Here is a 25,517-nt window from a genome sequence, read left to right as displayed (position 1 = left end):
GTCAAAAGACTCGGGAACAGATACACACACGATGGGAGGTCAAAAGACCCCACCCAGTGCAGTGGCTTAAATCATTTTACCAATTATGCTGTGACATTTGCTTTCAGACTGAGTCCCTGGCTGGTCAGTCTTGCTGGGGTGACACAAAGTTGAGTCATTGAAAAAGGACCTTTACTCATAGTCACAGCGCTCGGGTGTATACGAGTTGCCTGTCTCGAAAAAATAATGTAATCAAGCTTTACATGTGTCATTTCTCGTTTACATGTTAGTGTCACTGTTGACTTGGGGCCTCTTGCAAAGCACTTTGAAACTTTTAGCACATCAAGTGGACTTAAGCTAAAAACTGAGCACATCATATGGACTAAAGCTAAAAAATTTTTTTTTAATGTATCTGAAATAAAAATAATGGAAACAATGATAAAAGAATTATACAAAAATTTCAATTTATTTTATTGTCAAAGCAAAATAAACATAAATAATGCAATATCCAGTAATGAATAGAATGAATGCTATAATGCCAGCATACATATTAAATGGACTATATTTTCTATTACCAAAATACCAATCAATTTTCAAACAAATATGGGGACCCAAATCAAATATTGGCAGCAATTTTTTTAATGATTTTTTTATCAGCAGGACTGCAAGTCTACAAAGGTTTGTGATGTTGACAAAATACTGCACACTTATATAGCGGCACATCTCTTGCACCTCTAGGCACTTTAATAAAGTGAAACCAAATCAAATGTCATTGGAACATGGATCGCAATAGTTTCGACCATTTTGCGAACTCAGATTATGAAATCGATGCTTCTTTTTAGGAAACTGATGATAATTGGAATGATGAAAAAAAAATGGTAAATGCTAAATTTCATCAAAATCAAAGAAACAGTATCGGTATCAGATGTTGAGTTACCCAGTACTAGCAGGGCACATAGTAGTAGTGATAGTGATAGCAGTACACCTATTAGATCAGATTCTCTTATTACTTTGGATGGAAATACTACTGTCCACCATCTGCATGAACAAGGACCACAAGGTTGCAAATGTAGCAAAGCAACTATAAAGGGTGTTCAAGATGTAATGATATGGAAAATACGGAAAAAGTGCAAATTTGTTACTACTCTACCATCTCCATAAACAAGGACCACATGGTTGCAAATGCAGTAAAGCAGCTATGACTATGAAGTTTGTTCCCAATATAAAACAACAGGAAAAAGTACATGTTCGTATGCAACAGAGGGAGGTCACAAATTAAACCCATTCCCATAATTCTCCAGTTTTCCCCGCTCTAGGTTTATCAGATCCACCTGTCTCTAAAAAATAAAAAGAGAGCAAGGCAAACAAGCCTATAATGTTGATGAAACTGACAATGATTCATATGGGAGGCAAAATGTGCTCGCCATATTACTGCATAAGGGCTCTGACAGAGTGGACGCGGTAGCGGAGCATCAGCGTCGTATTCGCGTTTTTGAGGCGTCATTTTAACGCACGGGTACCTAATTTACTAATGATTGTTCGCGGGTAAACAGAGTGGACGCGTTTTGTGAAATAAATACGCGCGTATCACTCGTGTCAAAAAAACATGCATGCAATGCAGTCGCCGCTGAAATAAAATTTGAAGCGAAACGATGCGTCGCAGTCGATCTCCCACGTGTTTACAATAATTTTTCATTCGTGTGCTCTACTGTACAAGGATGGAGACTGAAGCATCGATTCGTGCAATTGAAAAAAGAACGTTTATTTATGATAAAACAGATGAAAGATATAACAAAAGGAACTTTATTACAGCAGAATGGCAAAAGATTGCAAATGAAGTTGGATGCTCAGGTAAATAACAATTTATTTTGGTAACATTCTCCATTCCATCTTTCTCACTTCCCCCCCCCCCCCTATCTCTCTCTCTCTCTCTCTCTCTCTCTCCCTCTCACACACACACACACACACACCCTCAAACATTCTCACCAGCGGCGTAGGGCCTTAAAGGCTATTAATGCTGTCAATCTGTGCACCTATGTGAACAGTACCAAACGTTTTCAATCTGTGTTAAATTTTTCAAATAGGTAAATCCACTTCTTGTCCAAGACAATTCTGTATTGTTGTTATCGCCAAACAAAATACAATTAAAACAAAATAAACTCTTCTTTTCTATGCTCAACGTAAGCCAAGGAAAACGACTATTGACGAAATTAAGAAAATTATTGGAAATACAAATTTTGTTTCTGTTGAAGCTGATGAAACGACCGATGTCTCGTGCCGCTCACAGTTTGTTATCATCCTTCGTTTTATTCAAGATGGAGAACCTGTTGAACGATTTTTAAAATTTGTTGACGTCCAGGACAGGACAGCAATTGGTTTGTCAACTACTCTAAAAGAGGAGCTTCTGCCATTGGATATTAAAAACAAGCTGGTTGCACAAACCTATGATAAGGCCTCTGTCATGAGCAGTGCTTCAGATGAGAATTGACTACCCACGGACCCATTTTGTGCATTGTTATGTGCATCAGACTAATCTTATTCTAAAGAAAGTTAGTAGTGTAGTATCAGAAGCGAGAGTGTTCTTTTCCAATCTCTCGGGATTTTCTACTTTCTTTATTTCATCGACAAAGCGAGCCGATGTACTTAGAAATGTCACAGACCGTTCGCTTCCTCGCACCTGTGAAACAAGGTGGAATTTTCAGTCCCGGGAGCTGAAATCTGTTTCTGACAATAGAAGTGCAATTCTAGAATGTTTGCAGACATATATATTTGGGATATTTCTGATATTTGGGATGACACCACAGTTCATGAAGCAGTCGGCCTCTCATCTCTGCTTCAAGATGATTTTTTTCTTATACTTTTTAGAGTTTTTCAATAAGGTGTTTTATCACACTGATATTTTGTTTCCAATTCCAGTCAAGAATTACTACTGGCATCGAAGTGAATGACACGCTATATACTTTCTGTAATTCAATAAAAAGCATTAGAAGCCAGATTGTAGAAGAACATTTATGCTCTGGACGAAAGCGACAAATCGTTGACGTGAGTGTTCTAGCAAAAGAAGTTTGCGATGTACTCCTTGGCCAAATTGAAGATCGTTTTAGCCCGTCAAACTTATTAACTTCATTTACTGTTTTAAACCCTGCTTCCTTTGAAACTCACAAAGAACAGTTTCCAACACAACATATTGATAATTTGGTAGAGAACTATCCCTTTTTGGCCAAGGATGCACTCACAAATGAGCTCAGTGTGATTTATTCAAATGAAACATTTAGTCCAGAAAGAGTTTCAAGTATAACACAGTTGTACAAAACACCTCGCGAGCACATTCGAGCAAGTCCTAACCACACCAATTTCGTCATTGGAACCCGAGCGCTGTTTCAGTACATTGAAAAGGATAAAAACATTTATTCGACACTCAATGGGTCTAGAGAGACTAAACGCCTTAGCTGTGCTTTCGATTCATAGCGACATTGTTAGCAAGGATAGAGACTTCAACGACAAAGTGCTTGAAAAGTTTGCTACCTCCAAAGACAGGCGAAGCAATTTCATATACAAAGTGTAATTGCCCCGTTTGCTTGGTGAGTGCTTTTCAAATTGCATTATATTAATATCTAGTTACAAACTCTGAACTGAATGAGTGTATGAATCGTACAAACAGGAGGTATAAATTGCTTTAGTTCCTCCCCCCCCCCTCTCTCTCTCTCTCTATATATATATATATATATCTCTCTCTCTCTCTCTCTCTCTCTCTCTCTCATCCATAACTAAAAGGTCCTATGCGACAACCCACCTCTAATCCAGCCCCATGCTCCTAAATGACCAGGCTACGCCGCTCATTCTCACTCTCCGTCCCCCTCTCCCCCACCCCCTCTCTCTCTCTTTTTCTCTTTGTCATCACACCATTATCTTTTTAAACCCATGCTTTTACTAGACGTTTACATTTGTTGAGGATATGTTTCATTGATTTGATTTGTTCACGTGCTAATTCTGTAACATTTGTTTATTTGCCATGGCAATGCACCTAATGGAGATGCGAAGAAATTCGTGAATTTATTCCTGATGAGCATGTCATTTGCTTTTCATAAGGCCATTCCTTGGTGACAGAAAAACAACCACAAACATAGAGCCATTGTCTTCAGACGAAGAAACCATGTCCCAATCATAGGCCAGTTCTTGATTTACTCCAATATGCGTGAATACCTTTGACATTGGCACTCCTGCACAAACGTCTTCGCCACAGCCCTCGACATCGACAGCTATGCCTACACCACCACTGCCTGATGATATAGTGCGTCCAAACAATTTTGAGTCACAGAAACGTTGAAAGAAGGCATTCCCTCAGCAACGTGCAAGTCAAATTGCATTTGACACACAAATGCTTCAGGCGTGCAAATTTCTTGGAAAAAAGCGGGAAGTGCAGGAAATTTATGAAAATGAACATTTTTAAAAGAGTTTAGTTCCAAAAATGAAACGCTTAAACACAGTAGATAAAATGGAATGTCAAGTGGAGATTCACATGGTCGTACTTAAGTACATGAACAGGATTGTACAGAGTTTGTTTTTGTTTTTGTTTTTAAGGGTTTTACGGCGCTTGCAACACATTTAGGTTATATCAGCGCCAGTAAAAAGGAAGAAAATGCGATAGTAAAAAGTTCTAGAATTACAATTAAAGCACCCAAGAAAAAGTAAGACAAAGGGGAATTGAGAACAAATAGGGCTCAGATGTAGATTCCAAGAGCATACCACCAATGTACTTAGTTTGAAATCACCTACAAGTCTCATCCAGACACAAGCACAAAATCCAACAAAGAGGAACACACTCAAATGCTTACATTATATATTCAAAATAAAAATAATAATACATAACAGAGAGATGATTTACAAGGAAAAAAATATCATCTCCCAAAACAATAACTATGCATTTGACTATTTCCCTCCCAGCTAGGATTCCGGGCCCGTGCCAGGACAAAACCAAGTAATCTCATTCCGAGACAAAGACAGAAAGCATGTTGGATAACAGATAAAGGGGGATAGAAGACACAGTTTGTACCTCCCTGCCCGCTATGGGAGGTCAGGATCCCCACCCAGATTGTACAGAGTGAATACACACCAAATCGCTTGTTTAACATGATACCAGAGTGTTCGCCACCTCTTGCATCTGTGACCAGCCCCATCTACACCACCACCAGTAGCTATCAATACACTGAAAGCCCCCAACCATGTTCTCAAACTCAATTGCCGGACAGGATTCACCAAGATTACCAGTACCAACAGTATCATACTGAAGAGACTCGGTTTACCCAAAGTATTCAATAGACGAATGTATAATGCCATTCTTCCAAGTTTTATTCATTGGTTAATTAAATAATTTTAAAGATAATGTTTGTTTGTTTTTAGGTGTTTAACGGCACTTTCGACACTATTTAGGTCATTTAAGCGCCCGTTTCTGTCTTTTATCAATCTTTTATCGGCCCTGAGGGGCCATAGCTGATCAAAACGTGTACTGTTGTAATAAAATCTTTATAAAATCATAATAGTTACATGTTTGTTGAGTAAAAATATCTATTTACAATTTCTGCAGGAGTTCACATTCCTGCAGATACTTTAAAATTGTAAGCGGATCGACCGACTGGAACAGAGACTTCAAGTCTCTGTTATTAGGTACCACAAAGTGATTTTTAGTTTGAGAGCAACAAACAATCCATGTTGTTTTTTGAATAGTTCTCAAAAAACCATGAAAAGCAAACTTTAATTCAACAAAATCGGACAACAAACGAAAAAGTTATGGCTTTTCAAATTTATTCAAATTCAAATATTTGCAATTAATCCGAGAAACCACATTTATGGCTCTTTTCAAGGTCATAGCAAAACAAAATCGGAAGAGATATCAATGAATGCAATACATTTTACAGAAATACATTACATCAATTTATATAAAAAATGGATCATTTCCCTCTAGCATGGACATTGACAAAGATATAGCTGATACAAATTCGGAAAAAATAACACTGGACTTAGAAAAAAAACAGAATTTTCATGAAAAGTAGGCAAAAGTGGCAAATTCACATGATCACAAAATTTAAATGGGATGCATGAGGGAGCTATAAATTTCATAAACAATTAACATAAAGATATTGTACATGCTGAATTTTTTTTGAGAAGATAATGATCATATATTTCTCACAATAGGTTGGACAATGTGATGCGAAAGCCAAAAACAAGAAAAAACCGCGTAATATGCAATTTACACTAAAATTTGAACATTCTCGGAAACAAAAACGCTATAAAAATTAAAGTAATAGAGATATAATACTCAAATAAAAACCATTATAAAGGCAGTTGAAATCTCATTCTAATGCTACAATTAAAAGCAAGATACTACAAATATAATTTATGATATGACCAATTAAAAGAAGTTAGGTAAGAATAATATGTCGACGAAAGTAAGAAAAATTACTTGTGAACTCGAAGAGCAAAATATTCTTAAAATTCTAAGTAATAGACATAGAGCATTCAAATAAACACCATGGTAAAGACAATCAACATATCTTTGTAATGCTACAATTAAAAGCAAGATACTACAAATATAATTTACGATATGACCAATTAAAAGAGGTTAGATAAGAATAATATGTCGACGAAAGTAAGAAAAATTACTTGCGAACTCGAAGAGCAAAATATTCTTAAAATTCTAAGTAATAGACATAGAGCATTCAAATAAACACCATGGTAAAGACAATCAACATATCTTTGTAATGCTACAATTAAAAGCAAGATACTACAAATATAATTTATGATATGACCAATTAAAAGAGGTTAGGTAAGAATAATATGTCGACGAAAGTAAGAAAAATTACTTGCGAACTCGAAGAGCCAAATATTCTTAAAATTCTAAGTAATAGACATAGAGCATTCAAATAAACACCATGGTAAAGACAATCAACATATCTTTGTAATGCTACAATTAAAAGCAAGATACTACAAATACCTTTTAAAATATGATCAAGTACAAGAGAGTTGGTTAGAATATTACATTGACAAAAGTAAGAAAAATATCCAGACAAAATTTCAATCATGTCATAAAATACAAAGTAATATAGACATAGTACATTCAAATAATCATCACCATTCTCAAGACAATTTACATGGCTCTCAAATATCAGAGAACTCTCTGAAATCAGTGGTTTGAAACATTAACAGTGATTCTAAAGAATAACCTTATCTGTATGAAGAATTGAGGTTGGTTTTTAGGTTTAAAATGCTTGCTTTGAAAGAGATTTCAACCACTTGTGTTATTATCTAGAGTACTTGGAGAATTCTGTATCAGCTGAATCATTCTGTATGAAACTGTTCATTGGTTTCTGACATTCTGTGGCAATGCTAACTACAATTAAAAGCAACATACTACAAATATATAATAAAACAAAGGAATTTTTAAGAGAAATTCCTTCCGACCTCAGAAAACAATACTTGTCAATGCAATTATTAAGTCTCTACTAAATGACATACAACATAAAACACAGCATTCTATGGTGTAATAAGGAATAATAAACAATGGTATGAGTATGAGTGATACAGATGTTATGAATATAAATATGATCCCTAACTCTCATCAAGTTTAATTTTCTTTGGTAGCGGTGATGGTTCAAAATCTAAATGCTGACAGATGCGAAAATACAAACTGCTTAAATTACCACCATAATTAATTTGTTCAAGTAAAACAACTTTACGATATTTTAATTGACATCTAAGGTTTTCTAAAGCTTTAGGAGATGCTACAAGTCTATCTAATTCCTCTTTAGTAGATACAACACCCCCCTGCCCAATTATACTCTCTAAAATGGAAGTTTTATCCTGCATTTTCTTTAATTCTTTTCCTCTTTTAAGCCTCTTGCATTCCTGCATCCTCTCTATGATATCTTGCTGTACCCGTTGCTGTCTAATTTTACTCTGTAACTTAAGAGCAGGGGCATTTCTCCTAGCAGTAATCAATAAATTTGTAACTTGAGACGTCGTCTGTCGACCCAACCAAACAGATGTTTTGTTCCTCTTTAACATATTTAAAGTACTCCTGAGATGAAGAGAGGCATGCCTACGTTTGTATAGATCAAAATCAAAATCTCCAAATATTCTCTCCCCAACTAAATTTGTTAAAGGACTTGAGTTTAAAAGCATCTGGGTCTCTTGGTCCAATTCACCCCCATAAATGCCATCCTCTAGAAAGTCATCAAGCTGACGCTTAAGAACAATTTCAGACTCTTTTAAAATTTCAATGTACGTTGACTTCAACAAACTATTATCACATTTCATGGAGGAAGATATAACATCAGTCAAAACATGGTCATGATCATCATTGTTACAAAACGAATCATCAAATACAAATGACAGAGAAAATGAAATTTCGGATTTCCATTGATCTAAAAAGTCTTTCATCAATTTCACATACTTAGGAAATTGTCCATAAGGGACATCACTATTCATCAACCGCCAAAATGGGGTTGTGAAAAGTTTAGAAAACAAAGCAATGGCTGTGATCATTGAAATAAGTCCATCATCATTGAGATCGAGAAAAATACTCTGCAGCTTCAAATTTGAATGAGTAACATAGTCAGTAAGGAAAGATTTAATGTCATGATAATGAAATATAATGGCATATGCATTCTCAAACAAATTATTAAATCTGTTCGAGCGGAAACTCGTAAATTTCGACGATTTACCAATTGATGAACAAAAGGCAAGCCACTCCTCCCTACTCCCATTTTTTTCATCACCTCTTGGTCCCAAAACATCTGATGTCAACCTGATAAGTCTAAAGGCTGCATTTTGTTCATCATTGGCAAATCGTTGAAAAGAAGAATTCAAATCTCTTCCAAATTTTCCCACCTCACTCTCAATTTTACTACAAGCATCCTCTGTCGCTTTCACCAAACCCAGAAGAAAGTGGGCGTTACAAAAAAGAAAATGTGTAGTACTGTCTTCACCAAGGATATCATTCTTATAAGCTGCTAACTTTTTACCATAACATTTCATCACAGATGCCCTGTCTGACATAATACATTTCATTTTAGTAATAATGGATTTAAATATGTTATCTTTACTTGAACTGTTGGTAGAAGAATAAATTTGGCTCATATCATCAAAAATTTCAATGGTTTTTTCTAGAAGGGTCTGGGCATTATCAGAAGCTACTTCAGAAAATCCTAAAGACAATGATAACTTATTATCTAAAACTATATGTCGCTCTATATAATGCTTTTTATCACGACTGGTGCCATCTGTGGCAAATGTAAAATGATCTGTTTTATTAATTTCATCGACAACATGATGATGAGCAATATGAGCTGCTTCACTGGCAAAATTAAGTACTGTGGATGCACAAGGCAACAAAGAAAGATCAAAATTACGTTTGAATAAATATTTAGAAACAATTTGAATAACTAAGCTACAATGTTGGGCAGCGACATTGGCTTCACCCATGAGTGACATACAGGTAAGTCTAACATCATCAGAAAACTGATTATATCTAGAATCTCTCAACTTAACATCATTGTGTTCAGCTTCTAACTCCAAAATACTGGTGGCAGTTATTCTAAAATCATCCAATTCTTTTTTATATTTTGACTTTAACTGCTGCTCAGCCCTTTTCTCTTTTTTCAATAAATTCATTTTATGTTCCATGTCATCTCTCTCACTTTTAACAGAATCAATAATTTTATCTTTCTCCTCAAGCATAGCTTGAAATTGAGCAACTTTAAACAAAGGAATGGTTGTTGATTGAATTCCAACATTCTTACCTTTTTTTTTAACAATCACTTTTTCTTTTACAGATAAACACAATCTCTCCTTTAACATATCTCTCTCACCTTCCAATTCAGTAATTACATTCTTAAACTCATCACATTGTTTTCTTAAACTATCACAGTGCATCTTCAGTAGTTTCATTTCATGTACATAATTATGATTACATTCAACAACAGTAACAGGTAAAGACTTTGTAGTAGAAATAGTATTCGAAGTTCCACTGTCAAACAGTCGTCTGGCAAGAAAGTCAGCAAGTTTATCCGGCTTATGCTTTAGTTTTAACTTATCCTTTTTTGCTTTCACAAGCTGTTGTTTTACTTGTGATGGAGTTGGATTTGAATCACAGCAAAGGGCCTGAATCCATCTTATCAAAAATGAATCACCTAATCCTGTTTTGTTTTTAACAACTTCTAAGGAAAGAATAGTGTTTACAGTTGGTGTAAATCCAACAGGTGGAGAATATTTAGACACTTCATCGAGAAGAATAGATTTGTTAAGTCCAATGCTGGTCAGGTGATCGGGGACAATACTTTCCTGGGCAGACATGGATAAGAACTTGGCAAGTTCCTCAATGTTGTCGGGCAGACTATCATAAGACGAGACTGTCTTTTGAATCTTGTACTGTAACTGCGCTTCAGTTATTCTTTCATCCGGAAAAATCTTCATAAACCACGTCAAGACCTGTGGGAGAATTTAATGAAATAATATAAATATCACGGATAGGAGTTGAGTTAAAAGTAAACAAAATCAAAAGCATCTCACCATGAATCTTCGAAGATACATTTCAAAATATGATTAGTAGACTGTGCGAAGAAACAAATGCCAGTAAATAAATAGTGATAAAGATTTTATTCATGTGAATCGTAATATAAAAAGGGCAAAATCTGCTCCTGATACATGATAAAATCACATCACCAGAAATTTGAATGAAGATAAATATATGGTGTATGTCACTATCAGTGGATCAAGAAACATAAATAAACGATTACTCTGTGCATATCCCACATTGTCATGCAGTGACATGCTCTTTAAACCACTTACATTTTCCTTGGCAACAGACATCTAACACAAAGGGCATAAGATTCAAGTTATCACCAAGCAGCTTGTTGCATTAAATCATAGTCTTCGTGGCAGCCCTGTAGGACTCGAACCCACAATCAACATATTTGGTCAGGCTCAGAGCCTTAAGTCATACGATTACATCACAATAAATGATGCACAATCGAGTTCCAAAAAACTAACTTACAGGTTAAAAGGGTTTCACAAATGACAGGAGAAAAAATACTACTTACCAAATTCCATGATGCATGTGCTTCTTCCCTTAAAGCTGACAGTTGAACCAAAACTTTGTTAGTCAAGGTCAATGCAGGCACTGTTGGTCTCCTTCCTCTACCCTCCATAAGAAAGATGCTTTTAAGAATGGTGTAACTTTCATCCTCTGTAGAGTAAAGCAAGCATAAAAGTGTTAGCCTAAAGATTAAGTTTGAAGTGGTTAGGTAAACAATTCATTCACTCCACTCAACAATGGTCAATGTTTAGATATTAAAGGTTTATGTGCTGACTAACGTGAAGCAACATTCCATAAATCCCAGACACGGTAGAGGCAAACAGTCAGGCTTCTATCGAAACAACATTTCTACTGGAGTTGGAGCCACAATGGATTGGTATTTTGAGCTTTGCCAGATCGCCTAATTGTCTATCACAATTTGGAGCTCATGATAACCAATGGATTAGCTAAACTAAAGGATTGTAGTAGTACATTAAAAAATTGTCCAGAGTTTCAATTCAACTTACTTAAACTGTCTAAACCAAAACGATTTGGATAAGATAAACATAAACAATAAACCAAAACAAGACACAAATTTACCAAGATAAATATACAGGATGCAACAATAACAAACATTTGTAAATAACACATTACAGAGAATAAAACAAATCTAAATGAGAAAGACAAGATAACTAAAATCCTCAGAAATGATCTTGTTTACATTACACACACTGGGAAACCCTCCATTATAAACTTAAGTTAAAAATAGAACTTGACCTAGATAAATTTAGAATGTCATTTTCCTATATTTCACAAGCACAGAGACAGTTAAATTGGTATAAAAAGATAAAGACTACAACCCATTATTACTAAATAACACCAAATGTATGTTTAATAACCAATAAGATTAATAAATGAAGGGTTAAAGTTCGTAGTCGTAAGGAAACCCCTGGCTGACTTGACTGATTTGTGGACAACAGAATTTAAATTTAAATATTTACAAAACTAGCTCAAACATTGATACAAATGAAAACCAAAATATTATATAGATATACTTACGTATAATTGTATTTGGAATTGTAATTGCTGGGTCCAATTGTCCGTCTTGAAGACAAACCGATGCATTGTTGACAGGAGTGTCACTGTCGGGTTGATGATCAGCCATAACGGCGGACAGCCGGCCTTTCGTCCAGTTGGAGTGGGGTCACATTTTTTAAGATTACCGGATCATGATAATCAGTACATCCTTAAAACCTATACAGGTTTTTAGAGAATATAATCAGGATTACATTGGTTCTTGTTTGAAATCATTATTTTCAAAAATGCCGGAATAAACATTCAAAAACCTAAGACGCTCGTGTTCACCCTACAGCTACGATCGCTCTACCGGGAGGAAGGAAATGAAAGAGGTATCCGGTTGTACAAAAACTCAATCCGATTCTAACGAAACAAACCGCATAAAAATCGGATCACTCATGATGGAGTAAACGAATTTAGAAAAATATAGGTAATTTGAAATTGACGCGACATGGCTTCAGAAATCGCATTTTGACGGAAATGACAAGCGACACATTTCAATAAAAATAACTATGCCATGTTCTGTTAATTCAATAAAAAATAAGTTCATTGTAAAGAGAATTTAATGACGGTTACATTGATGTAAGATTCACCAACGTAGCAGTGACGGGAAATTACAAAAATTGCATTTTAAAACATCGGATTTTGCCGTTTTACTCGTCCACCGACCGATTTGTCGCCGATAATTAAGGCCAGTTTGTGGTACCTACTGTTATCATAATGTTGTGACCTTATCTGTTCTAATTCTGTACATTCAATTAAAATGTGTTGAACTGTCAGGTCACAGTTACATGTTCTGCAGAGGGGTTTTTCATCCCTCTCCAGAAGGAAACGGTGAGTGAGGGCAGTATGTCCGATCCGGAGTCGAGTTATTTTTACCTCGTCTCTTCTTTTTAGCCCCGAGTTGGGTCTGGGGCCGAGGTCACTTTTAATTTGTTTTAATTTGTTATGTACATCTCGACTCCAGGATCGTTCCCATTCCTTTCGGACATGTTTTTTAATATTGATCTTTAAATCCGCGTGTGGGATTTTACTGCCCTCTTGTAATTCTTGGCTCACCGCCTCTTTTGCCAGTCGATCCGCTTCTTCGTTCCCCTGGATACCCACATGACTAGGTACCCAGAGAAAACAAACTTTCTTTTTTTTTATAATAATTTATTTGCACCTTCCAAGATACTTATGAGTCTTGGATCGGTGCAATAAAAATTTGAGATCCCCTTAAGTACGGACAGCGAGTCAGACAAGATCAAGAATTTATTTTTATTCGATCTCTCAGCCAAACGGAGAGCATTTAGGATTGCTCTCGATTCCGCTGTAAAGATCGAAACATTTCTATCCAGGCGAAGTGATCCTGTGCCTTCCGATGAGTGATAGGCACATCCTACTGCATCTGCGCTCTTTGAACCATCCGTAAATATGTGAGTATGGTTTTTGTATGTTTGTAATATTGCTTTTAGTGTCTGTTTGTAAATATGTGGGTCTGTTTGTGATTTTTCCAGTTTTGTTAGGTCCAAATTTATGTTTGGTCTATGTATGGACCATGGTGGTGTCTTTGCCTGGACGTATGGGTGTATCCTATCTAGACTGATGTTCATGTCTGCGATGTCTTTTTTTATTCTGCAACCTAATGGTGGTGTCATTTTTGGGTGCTTGCGAAATTTTTCTTCTAGTGTCCTATCCGTGTAGTGTACATGTTTGTGTGCTGGTTGTCATGCAGCGATGTGACCTTAGTAACATACTGGAGAGCCAGTTTTTTCCTCCTGAGATGGAGAGGTGGCTCATCTGCCTCAGCATAAAGGCTTGCCACTGGAGAAGTGCGGAAAGCCCCGAGTGCCAAGCGCAGTCCCTGATGATGAATTGGGTCCAGCATGCCTAAGTAGGATGGTTTTGCAGAGCCGTATACAAAAGATGCGTAGTCCAGTTTTGATCGAATAAGGGTTCGGTATATCTTTAGAAGAGTGTTTGTGTCCAAACCCCATTCCATGCTCGACAGAACTCTCATTATTCTCATTGCTTTCATGCATCGCAGTCTGAGATCTTTGATATGGGCGAGGAAATTTAGTTTCCTATCAAAGATCAAACCCAGGAATCGGGCTTCGTCCTTTACCTCAATTCTGGAATTGTTGAGATAAAGGTCAGGCTGTCTAATGCAGGTGCGTTTTCGGCAGAAGTGGACAGCTACTGTTTTTGATGGGGAGAAGGAGAAACCATTGAGATTTGCCCACTCCGACAGTTTGTTTAGTTGGAGTTGTAACTGTCTCTCAATGGTGTCCATACTCGATTTACTTCGATAGCATACAAGAAAGTCATCAACATATAAGGAACAGTCAACATTCTGTCTCATTGCATTCACTATTGAGTTTATTTTAATCTCAAACAGAATGGGAGACAGAATGCTACCCTGTGGAACTCCCTCTTCCTGATCAAATGGATAAATTAATTTCACTTCGATTTGTTACTTCAATACAAATCTCAGCCTCAGTTAAAAATAAAAAGAAACCACTTAATGTGTGTGTGGGGGGGTATAGGGCTCAAACCCGAACAAAGCTTAACAAAATTTTCCCAAAATATGCCCGACCACGGTAATTTGCATTTCAAGGGATTAACACAATAAATGTGGTTCTCCTCGAGTTTCATTAGTAATCTAATGAAACTCGAGCAGCATCACAGTTATTCATCTCCAGGGGGAAAATTGGGATCATAATATCATTAGACATCTTATACACGAGGCACAGCCACAATCTCTTCTTTCTCTGTCTTTCTACACTGGTCACACTAGCTCAATCAATAGGACCTCTGCTTATAGTAGGTGGAATTCAGAATTAGTATCATAATCCTCATCACTATGATATGAATTATTGACCTGCTGAGTCGTTCTCATTCACATCACATCCCTCCTTGTCACTGTCATTGTCATTGAAACAACGTTAAGGTTCTTGATGACAAGAAAAGAATTTTCAATTATAGGCTTTTAAGAGCCAGGAGAATAATTCAGAATGTATTTGGGTCTCTAGTCAACAGATTTAGTGTTTTAACGTCAAAGCCAAAATTGGCTCTGGAAAATATTGAAGATATTGTTATGGCTTGTTGTGTGCTCCACCAACAGCGATTTCTTCTCTCGTTATGTGAGGAAAATTCAGGCACCGGGAATGGCATTTTGTATTTATTGCCAATGAAGACTTATTTATGGATCAAGAGGAAAGTCTTTTTTTGCAAGGCATGCCGAATCAAAGCACCAAAAGGAGAAGAGGAGGGTCATAAAAACAAACTACTCTCTCCCAACAGAATTCCAGACAGTAAAAAACCTGGAAGCAGATGCCTCAACAGCCACTGAGTCTGCTTCAACCTCTTGTCCTCCCCCACCCTATGGAGTTGCACCAAATGTAATGATTTCCGCAGGTTAGTATTACTATCACATTTGGTCATTTTTTGTTTGAACTTTATAAGTTATTGGTTAACACTGTATAGTATTATACGGCGTGCACTTATTATTTGCAGGTCTGACAACCCATTTCCTTATGGGCTCACTATTTTAATGGAAATCTCAAAAAATGATGCAAAATATGTTCCATTACATCATTAACTAGGCCCATTAGTGGGTTGGGATGTCAGACCTGCACATATGTACACATTGGTATTATACAATCACCAATTAACAAAATAAAAATGTATATTAATTTTCCTAAAATTTCATGCCATCAGTTATTATTTATTTATCGAAGTCTAAACATCCCTTGTAAATGAACATTGTGTCCAGAATGACATTTTTATTCAATATCAGAAACTTTTAAATTCTGTTAGACATACTAATTTTTTTGTTAGATTCCACTTTTGTTACTGTCAATTGTTATTATAGAATTTTTTGGCATAGATTTAACCAAACAATTATCCTTTGTTTCTTTTTTTCAGGTACTGAGCAGCTAACAACTTCTGCACCTTCTCCATCCAGTATTAGAGACTGAATTGCACACCAGGAAGCTGTTTCATAGCAGAAAACTCCCTCCCTCTTACACTGGCTCCAAAACTGGTTGGACTAACCCATCTCCCTGCCAAAGACCTAAAAGCCCTGAGCTCATTGTCTCTGGAGCGACAGACTGCCATCTACAAAATGAGGCATGGTTTGTCAGAAGTAATCAGGAAAAAACTTGCTGAAAAGTTGCGCAGCAGTTTCTTTTCAATTGACGTGGATGAATCCACTACTAAACATGGGAAGAAACGCATTCTTAACATTCTGGTCTGTTAAGAGATTTTGATTTAGGTAAAAGTGTCACTCAGATGTACCGTTCTGTTGAGCTTTTCACTGTCAATGCATCTACTGTTTTTGATGCTCTTGGTAATGACAAAATTCCAGTCACAGCTGCATCTTCACTACTATTGTCACAATCACAGCAAAACCATCGCATCATCTTCACAACCGCTTGTCGTGCCCTAACCATAATTAACATGTCCCTGTCACAACGTCTACCCCTCTATCATCACCGTCACATGAAGCAGCACCCAACTCACCAAGTAGTCTCACTGATTTAGATAATACCATTGACAGAACGACCCCATATCCCTTTTACTGAAGACCAGTCAGCAACAAGGAGTCAATCAAAACTATCCCTTTATGAGACTTACAGTTCACAGGTTTCTGATATCCAACCTGTCATCCGAAATGTGTCTGAAAGGGCTTTGTTTCGACAAGCTTGTGTCTAATTTGAGTTGCCCTGAATGTAGCAACAATGGAGTTTTTAAAATGAGGACAGACAATCAATACGGATTCGCTTTGAAAATGAATGTTTATGTAGGGAGTGTAAAAAATATGTGACCAGCCATTACACATCTGCCAGGAACACCAACTCGGCCAGCTGACCAAAGCCTTTTATCGTCAACGAGGCTATGACTATGTCATCTATGTTATGTGGCATAGGTGCCTATCAACTGTAAAAACTGTGTGAATATGTGGAGATGCCAGGTATTCTCCAAAAGACATACAACAGGATTTCAAAGCGTATCCATACAAAAAACGAGGAAATTAGTGATGTCTTCAAAGAAGCGGCAACAATTACGAGGCAGGAATATGAATGCGAATTCAAGTTTCCTCTTGAAGAAGATGTACCTGTAGACATTGCAGTGTGCTTTGATGGCTCATGGATAACCAGGGGGCACAAATCGCTTGTTGGTGTTGGCAGTGCCATTGATTCCCTGGACTTATTGTGGATGTACATGTTCTCAGTCTGCACTGCAACATCTGTTGAGCATGGATAAAAAAGGAGAATCCTCAACGATATGACCGTTGGAGAGAGGAGCACATCCATAGTGGACAGTGCACTATAAATTTTGAAGGAACGTCAGGAATGATGGAGGTGGTGGCTGCCTCGGTCCTTTGGGGAAGGTCTGTACCAAAACTAAACCTGAGGTATACCACAATGGTAGGTAATGGGGATTCCAAAGCCTTCAATGAAATCGTCAATGACAAACCATATGGTGAAGATGTCAAGATTGAAAAAGGAAGACTGCTTAAAGCATGTTGGTTAATGTTTAGGAACATCCTTGAGAAACCCGAAGGCAGACTGCAGCAAAAAGTGCAAAACATTAGGGGGTCGAGGTCCTGGTCAACTCACAACTGAAACCATCTGTAGGCTTCAAATTTACTACTCAAGGGCGATTTGGGGTTTCAACACAGCACCTGAGATGAGGAATGCTATTTTTGCCAGTCTTTTTCATGGATATCCGACTGATTGTTTTTGTTTTTAAGGGTTTTACGGCGCTTGCAACATATTACGGTCATATCAGCGCCAGTAAAAAGGAAGAAAATGGAATAGTAAAAAGTTATAGAATTACAATAAAGCATCCAAGAAAAGGGAAGACAAAGGGGAATTGGTTCAAATAAGAAACAGGTGTAGATTCCACAAGCACACTATCAAAGTACTTAAGTTTGAGATCACTAAAAGTCTCATCCAGACAAAAGCACAGGTCCCCGCTAAGAGGAATACACTCAAATGTTTTACAAATCATACATAAAATAAAGAAACATAATACAGTGCATAACAGAGAGATGATTTACAAGGAAAAAAATATCATCTCCCAAAACTAAATATTTGTTTCCCTCCCAGCCAGGGTTTCCGGCCAGGACCTGGACAAAACCAAGTAATCTCGTTCCAAGACAAAGATAGAAAGCATGTTGGAAAACAGATATAGGTGGGTAGAAGACACAGTAAGTACCTCTCTGCCCACTATGGGAGGTAAGGAACCCCACCCAGAATATTCGACTGACGACTTGCCCCAGCACCAATACTGCCCAAGTGGAAATATTTGTGGTGCTTCTACAAGAGATCCATGGGAGAACGTCGCTACCCCACTGGCCACAAGAACAGGGTGCATACCCCCCTGGACAACGATCTTCTTCATAAACAATTTGAGCCAATATATAACTGACTAACATCTGATGACTTGTTTCAATGCTGTGAGAAGAAGAAAAAAAATCAAAACCCCAGCGTTTTCATCATTTAGTGTGGTCAAGCTACCATATGAAGAGGGTCCAGTTTTCTGTATATACTGCAGCTGCTCAGTACAACAAAGGACCGGCGTCGGTGGCATCAATAAAAGCGATTGTTGGGCTTGGCATTGGACACTTCGCATCCAAGTTTTCGAAGGCAAGAGAACACAAAAGAGTTGCCAAAAGTGTTTATAATTCAAAGTGGGTGGTCAAAATGAGAGGAAAATTCAAACGGCAGCGAAGGAAAAAGCCAGACAGGAGAAGGAGGACTGTCATATGGTGCTGGGATGTTTTTGAAATGATGTGAGTGCAATATTTTTTTTGTTATACAGTGCACTCTGGATACGTCGACGTTTCTTTAGTTGATTTTTACCAAAGTCTATTTTATTTCTTGGTCCCACCCCCTTCCACATAAGTCAATGTCCTTATCACTCATGACCACAATAAAATCACAAATAAACAAGTATTTCCATTGGTTAAAAAAGCTACCAGTAAGAATTTTCATTCGTTAAGGATATACGCGAATGATTGGTGCACGCCAATTTGATGCAGGTGCTTTCCCTGACGTCCACGCTCAATATACTTAAGAAGTATCGAATAGCTTTGATTTACCCATCTCACATTTTACATCGTCGCAACTTCAAGTCAATTCTACAAGTCAAGTCAAATCATCTCAGAGGAATTTGGCATACCAGCCAATTCAGTCTCGACAATTACAAGAAGCGTGACCACTACAGGGACCTCTACTTATCTGGTCAATTTGATGCAAGCAAGCAACGTCAGCGGATAGCTCAACATGAAGACGTAGAGAAGATGCTTTTGGATTGGTTCACTGAAAAAAAGGACAAACAACGTGCCTATCAGTGGACCAATAATGAAAGCGAAAGCTGATGAATTGGCCAGGGGTCTCAGGATCGAATGGACATGCTCTGAAGGCTGGCTGTCATGATTCAAGGCACAGCACAACATCTTCAAAGCGATCTGCGGCAAAGGCAATGCTGTTGATGACACAAGCGTCGACGGATCTGTTAAAGAAATACCGCCCGACGGATATCTTCAATGCTGACAAGACTGGCCTATTTTGGAGACTGTTGCCAAGCAAAACGATGGAGTTCAAGGGGACAGCTTGCCATGGTGGGAAGCTGTCAAAAGAGAGGATCACCGTTTTGCTGTGTGCCAACATGGATGGCAGCGATAAGCGACCCCTCTTCATAATTGGAAAGTTTGAGAGGCCTCGTTTCAAGGGGATAAGGACGCTGCCTGTCACATACCAAGCCAACAAGAATGCCTGGATGACCTCCTCTCTCTTTGAGGGCTGACCGCGGGACTTTGATAGGTCCATGGCTGTTCAAGGACGTCGTGTTGCATTGTTGGTAGACAATTGTGCTGCACACCCCAAAGTCGGAGGTTTGAAGGCGACACAGCCTTGTGACCAAGGGGTGATCCAGAACTTGAAGAATCTTCTACCGAGGACTGCTGCTGAAGAAGCTGTTGGGCCACATTGACAGTGTGCATGAGTTCGACTCTTTCCACCGCTGTGTCAATACTGAGGACAGCTTGGGGTAAAGTTGAGCCTGCCACGATCATCAACTGTTTCAGGAGTGCTGGCTTTGTTCAACATGAGGTCCCACTCGCCGATGACAGGGAGGTTGCCATGGACATAGAGCCGCTGCTATCTTGTCTGTATACAACATTGGCCCGGCTCAGTAGGTATGTGTCTATTGATGATGAGGTGATTTCCACAGATCCCAGCAGTGTGACAACAGATGGACCAGACGATGATGATGATGATCTCAGTCGCTCTCGTTGTATGTCATGCAGAGAGGTTGCAGTGGAATCTCAAATGCGATTGCCAAGTTGGACGCCCTCCTTGAGTCTCATCATCATGGCTAGATGGTGCAGCAGAAAAATTCTTATTTCTTCAGGAGGAAGTGATATCATTTATCAACGGCCCTTTTCAGGGCCATATGTATTCAAGATTGGCTTGCTTTGTTCAACGCATTTTTGCTCATTTGGTTACACTCCAGTTAACTTGATCTTCGTTAAGTCGATTTTTTTTCCCCGTTCCCCTGGCCTTGCACTGTGTGGCCTTGAGCAAGTCACCTCGCCCTAGTTCAGTTTGCTGCATTGCACTGTGGCTGATGCCTGGGATATTCCAGTCTTCCCTTGGAATAGACCCTAAAGACAAATTTCCCCATTGGTGATGAATAAAGAGGATTTTAGTTTTTAGATCCAAACAATCCTTCAATGACTAAAACATCAACACAGTCAGTTACCCCATCAGCAAATCTGCATTAACTCAAGTTTCATCTTCATCAGTCATCCTCTGGATCAAACACCTCATCATCAACAGCTATATCAGTATCAGCTACCTCATCCTCAACAACATCTGCACAAAGTCTAATTTTATTATTAGAATCATCTCCTGCAGCAGTACCCACCTATCATCACAAACATTTTCCAAAAAGCCAAAAAGGTCATAGTTAGTTATATATTATGGGTTGGGTGGGTGGCACGGACTGTGATAGGACACACCGTTATCATTATTTGTTATTCATTTTATCCTTTGGACCTCTAGAAATTCAATTAATTACTATCACAACCTAATTAATGCAAGGCCTTGTGGACCCCTGAGATCGATCTAAACGAAGACTGCAGCACTAAACGACAAGTATAAGTTATGTCCTTGCATTTTATAAAATATGAGTAAGGTTAGTCCAGTTTTTGAATCTCTTTGCTTAGCATTTTCTGGCAAAATGAGTTGCTGTCACTTTGACCCATGAATAGTAGAGGCTAATGACATGAGTATGCCTCGTTAAAATTCTAACAAACACACACACACACACACAAATATGCAAATACATACATAAAAAATAAACACTCACAATACACCTTAACACACACGCACATCCATACAAAATAGGTAAAATTTTGTTAAATTAACAAGACCATATGAGATTCATCAACTGTATTTCGGATTTGTGTCGCCTGAAATAAACTGCCACCAACCAGCCCTGATCTCATTCAATCCTCCTGTAAATCTTTTCCTCTTTGTTTTCTTTCATGGCTACAAAACGAGCAGCAGTGAAAAGGAAGTCACTCAACCTGTAACAGAAACAATAAAGAGGCAAATTTAATAAATGTTTCAAATTCCAAATGCATTTATCGCTTACGTATATAGACTAGATTACAAGACAGGTCTGAAACAAGACTTAGACTTTTTTTAAAACTATCATTGCAATGTTTTTGGTGTGAGATCAGACCTGCCAACTTAAAAATCTAAAAATGAGTCATTTATAGGAGATAAAAATTGTAGTAGATATAGTTTACTTTAAAAATCAGCAATTTACCTTCGCAAATAACTTTTCACAATCATTAAAATGATGTAGTCTGACATTTACTTTCACTTTAAATAAAGAAGTTTGAAAGACTTAGAGATGCTCATGAACTTCTGAAATTGGAGACAAAATTTCGAAAATTCTAAGAATTTTTTGTAATAGTTGGCAGGTCTGCATTAGACTGCCAGTTGTGTTTTGTTTTTTCATTATTTCTAATAACAAGAAATACTAATGAAAATTAATTTTTTTCCGCAACTTTTCAAAAAAATATTTAACATTGATGATTTTTTTTGGTCAAATATTTTTAAAATGACAGTTTTGGCACAGCCTTACATAGAATGGAAACTTTTCCACCACCATGTTGAGTCATTGACCCAGAACAATATAGTCTCAGAGTCTGTTTCAAACGCGGGACACACTTTATCAAGCTTAATAATGAGTATATTGCGGTTAATTTCTCAGTTCCATTACTTACCTGTTCATAAATCTAAAAGTGTCGTGATTCAGCTCCTCAGCTTTCATTAAAGGCACCATTCTGTGGACGCAATGGGATGAGGGCAAGAATAAAGCTTGTGACATTTTATTTAAATGAGCTTTTTACCTTGAATGAAATATCAAATTCCTACCGATTCATTTTTTTAAAAGTCATACTTTCCTGGTTGAAATTATGAAAAGCAAGCTAAAATAAAGTACGTATTCTGTGATGGAACAGGGTCCTATCCATAAGACAGCAAGCAATTATTATGTCTTTCACAGGAGAAACTGATATGCATTCTAGCTCTAAGAGTCTCATGGGCCTAAAGAACTACTTTTTACATATTTTACTCAAATTTTGGCTTACGATTCTCCTAATCTGCCCGTAACAAAAATACTACAAACCTTCTCTCCGCTCTCCGACATATTGAACGTGCATGATGTAGGCTAGCAGAGGACTTTCCACCAGACTGGAAAAGAAAATAACTTCATATCAGGAATTCATAACATTAATCAAAAAATATTGATCATGATGATGAAGGTTGTGATGGAAATAGTGATAATGTTGATATTGATGATGATGATGATGATGAATAGTGATTTAATAATTTAACAAAATATATATTTGACAATTAGCATAATCTCTATAATGGACAGGAGAAGGAGAAAAAGAAGAAGAAGAAGAAGAAGAAGAAGAAGAAGAAGAAGAAGAAGAAGAAGAAGAAGAAGAGGAAGAAGAAGAAGAAGAAGAAGAAGAAGAAGAGGAGGAGGAGGAGGGGAAGGCAGAGAGGAAAAAAGGAAAATAAAAAAATCAAAACAAAAATTAAAATACCGGCAAGATGAAATTTTTCAGGGGAGGTAACTGAGCTGTGTATTCGTCTATCCAAGTCTCCAGGTCACCAACAAACCTTGGATTGAATGTGACTTTATCTAAAATAGACAGTTTGTCAGGGAAAAGGAGGGGGGGGGGGGTGTTGATGCAAATATTGAAGTAACCTGAACTGAATATCAGTAGCAGTGAATTCTAAGTTGCCAGAGGCTGTGGAATGTTATTGAACAAACAAAAAAAATATACAATAGCTGCGAATGAGATAAAAATACCTGACCTGGAACATTTCAGGCTCAAAACCCCTCATCGGCTACAATGAAAACAGTTCTTCATGATTCTAAAGATATAAATGGGCTAAAATAAATACAATTGGATCCTTACAAACTTAAAACCAACTCAACACACTACACCATTAAAAATGAAATGCCATCTTTACTTATCTCCCTTTCACTCCTGCTTTTACTTATTTACTTTGCCTGACAAGTAAGTGGTTTACTTCTATGTCTATGAAACTCAAATAATTGATTCGTTCCCATTTAAAAGGAGACATACAACATAAAAAAATCTAGCTAAAACATTAGGAGCTACACTAGCTGACCGCTTACTTAAATGAGCATCCCTTGCAGAGCTAGATGGAGTGGCGATATTCGATCCTACATCCTGCAGCACACATTGAATCTGAAAAGGAAGAAGAGATAGAGGAATTATTATTTAATTTGTATATTCCCTGTAGGCATTTTACTGGAGACGACTGGAGACATGCACCTATCTCAGTGTGGAATAGAATATAAACTAAGCAGGAAGTCCTGTCATTCTTTCTGTAATTAATGGGAAATAACTGCGTATTTTTTATGATAATTGTAGTAATGATAGAGTTAAGTCCCAGATCATGAAGAATAAGTCCTTCCTGTTGTTGTTGTCCATGATGTAGACCTGGAAATGAGCTCTATAAAAATTGACTGAAACTCTTCGTAATTCGTAGCGGAAAAATCCATAGAATCGAAATGAAGAGTAAACAGCAAGCTCGCTTGAGCAAAACAATGGCAGAAAACTAATTTGCGAGGGAATTAATTAGGCTACTTACCATTGTTCCTTATAATTAGGTACCCAATCAGTGAAGAAACTAGAAACAGTTAACCAGTTTGTTTACAATATGAGACAATCGAGATGTGCTTGTAGCAATCATTTAACTTTCGGTTTGAAGGTGTCTACATAATTTTTCATTTTCATACTTTTCCTGTCCTCCAGGTAAATGTGGTCAATTTTGGCTTAGACTAAACAGTGAAATTTATCGCTCAGCGGCTCAGTTAAAGTTGGCTACCATTGGGATCACGACAGGTTTGGAAAGTGAAAGAATAATTTCACGAAGGCTGTGTGAAATTACACTGGGATGTGTTCAGACACAGCAATTCTAAAAAGCGTCGCTTAGCCTTGGCAATATATCCAATGTTAATATAAACGGCCCATGAGCTATGCGTAGCGCTGTGGAACATTTCTAATTAAGTTTACGGTCATTCGACTGCGATTCATGAATTCTTTCTTTATTCAATTCTTTCTTTCCTTTTTAAAAATATTTGAATTTGACGAATTGACTGATTTCAGTTAATTGACTGAGAATTTACAGGTCTAAATGATGGCGTTACTAGACAAAATAAGTAATAAAATGACTACTATACAACTCCATAATAACATCTGTCTTCATAATAATCTATACTGTCTCTTATCCCAAGCATCTAGCAAATAATGCTTTCTATGCTTTCTAAGCTTTGTGTATGAGGTATGAGGCTTAACTCTCACAAAGTACTTTCCACCAGATTAAAGAGACTCAGCTACCAAGTTGCCGTTCTAAAGCCAGCCTGTTGAGTCTCCTATCAATTGAATTAATGGAACTACATCTATGCAAGGTGACAAAGGTTTTTAAAAATTCAGAAAAAAAAAAGGTCAGTGCACTTCACAGACTACTAGGAGCAGACCGATCAACAGCCACTTTTTATTGGCTAATCGCCGCCATCGTATTTAAAATGTAAGCAGTTATCGGATGAATCGAGAATAGAGAGAGACTGGCGATATACGGGGTTTCCAGAAAACTGGCAGTGTAAAATTATATGAGAAAAAAGTAAACATTGGCATTTCGGGGACAAAACAGAAGCGTTGTTAGCGAAAATTACATAAAAATAAATACAGTGGAACCTCCCGATTACGACACCTCCGAATAGCGACAACCGCCTGATAATGACATTGACCCGTGGTCCCGATTTTTTTTCTATT

At 37.4% G+C, this 25,517-nt stretch overlaps 2 protein-coding genes across 3 annotated transcripts in view; both read right to left on the bottom strand.

Annotated features, from left to right (window-relative positions):
• Window positions 1-426: 426 nt before the first annotated feature.
• Window positions 427-12,836, bottom strand: LOC144967618 (uncharacterized). The gene is made up of 3 exons (XM_078905128.1): window positions 12,110-12,836; window positions 11,076-11,221; window positions 427-10,464 (listed from the first exon to the last, which is right to left on the bottom strand). The coding sequence occupies exons 1-3, from the start codon at window positions 12,213-12,215 to the stop codon at window positions 7,585-7,587; spliced, it is 3,132 nt and encodes a 1,043-aa protein (XP_078761254.1). The 5' UTR covers window positions 12,216-12,836; the 3' UTR covers window positions 427-7,584.
• Window positions 12,837-13,555: 719 nt separating this feature from the next.
• LOC144967619 (corrinoid adenosyltransferase MMAB-like) overlaps window positions 13,556-25,517 on the bottom strand; it is a 22,661-nt gene continuing 10,699 nt past the window's right edge. The window contains exons 5-9 of one of the 2 annotated variants that reach the window (XM_078905129.1): window positions 23,855-23,927; window positions 23,253-23,350; window positions 22,826-22,890; window positions 22,422-22,481; window positions 13,556-21,713 (exon numbers count right to left, since the gene is read on the bottom strand). In XM_078905129.1, the coding sequence (XP_078761255.1) occupies window positions 21,629-21,713; window positions 22,422-22,481; window positions 22,826-22,890; window positions 23,253-23,350; window positions 23,855-23,927 (381 nt within the window). In that variant the 3' untranslated portion in view covers window positions 13,556-21,628. The remainder of the gene's footprint in view (window positions 21,714-22,421; window positions 22,482-22,825; window positions 22,891-23,252; window positions 23,351-23,854; window positions 23,928-25,517) is intronic. The other variant, XM_078905130.1, reaches the window with a different exon arrangement.

This window comes from Berghia stephanieae, chromosome 3 (genome assembly GCF_034508935.2).
Source record: "Berghia stephanieae isolate SIO BIC M18660-M18661 chromosome 3, UCSD_Bste_1.3, whole genome shotgun sequence".
Taxonomy (NCBI): Eukaryota; Metazoa; Mollusca; class Gastropoda; order Nudibranchia; family Aeolidiidae; genus Berghia; species Berghia stephanieae.
The sequence above is the reverse complement of the archived record's forward strand: the minus strand, read 5'-3'. Positions and strand labels throughout refer to the sequence as shown.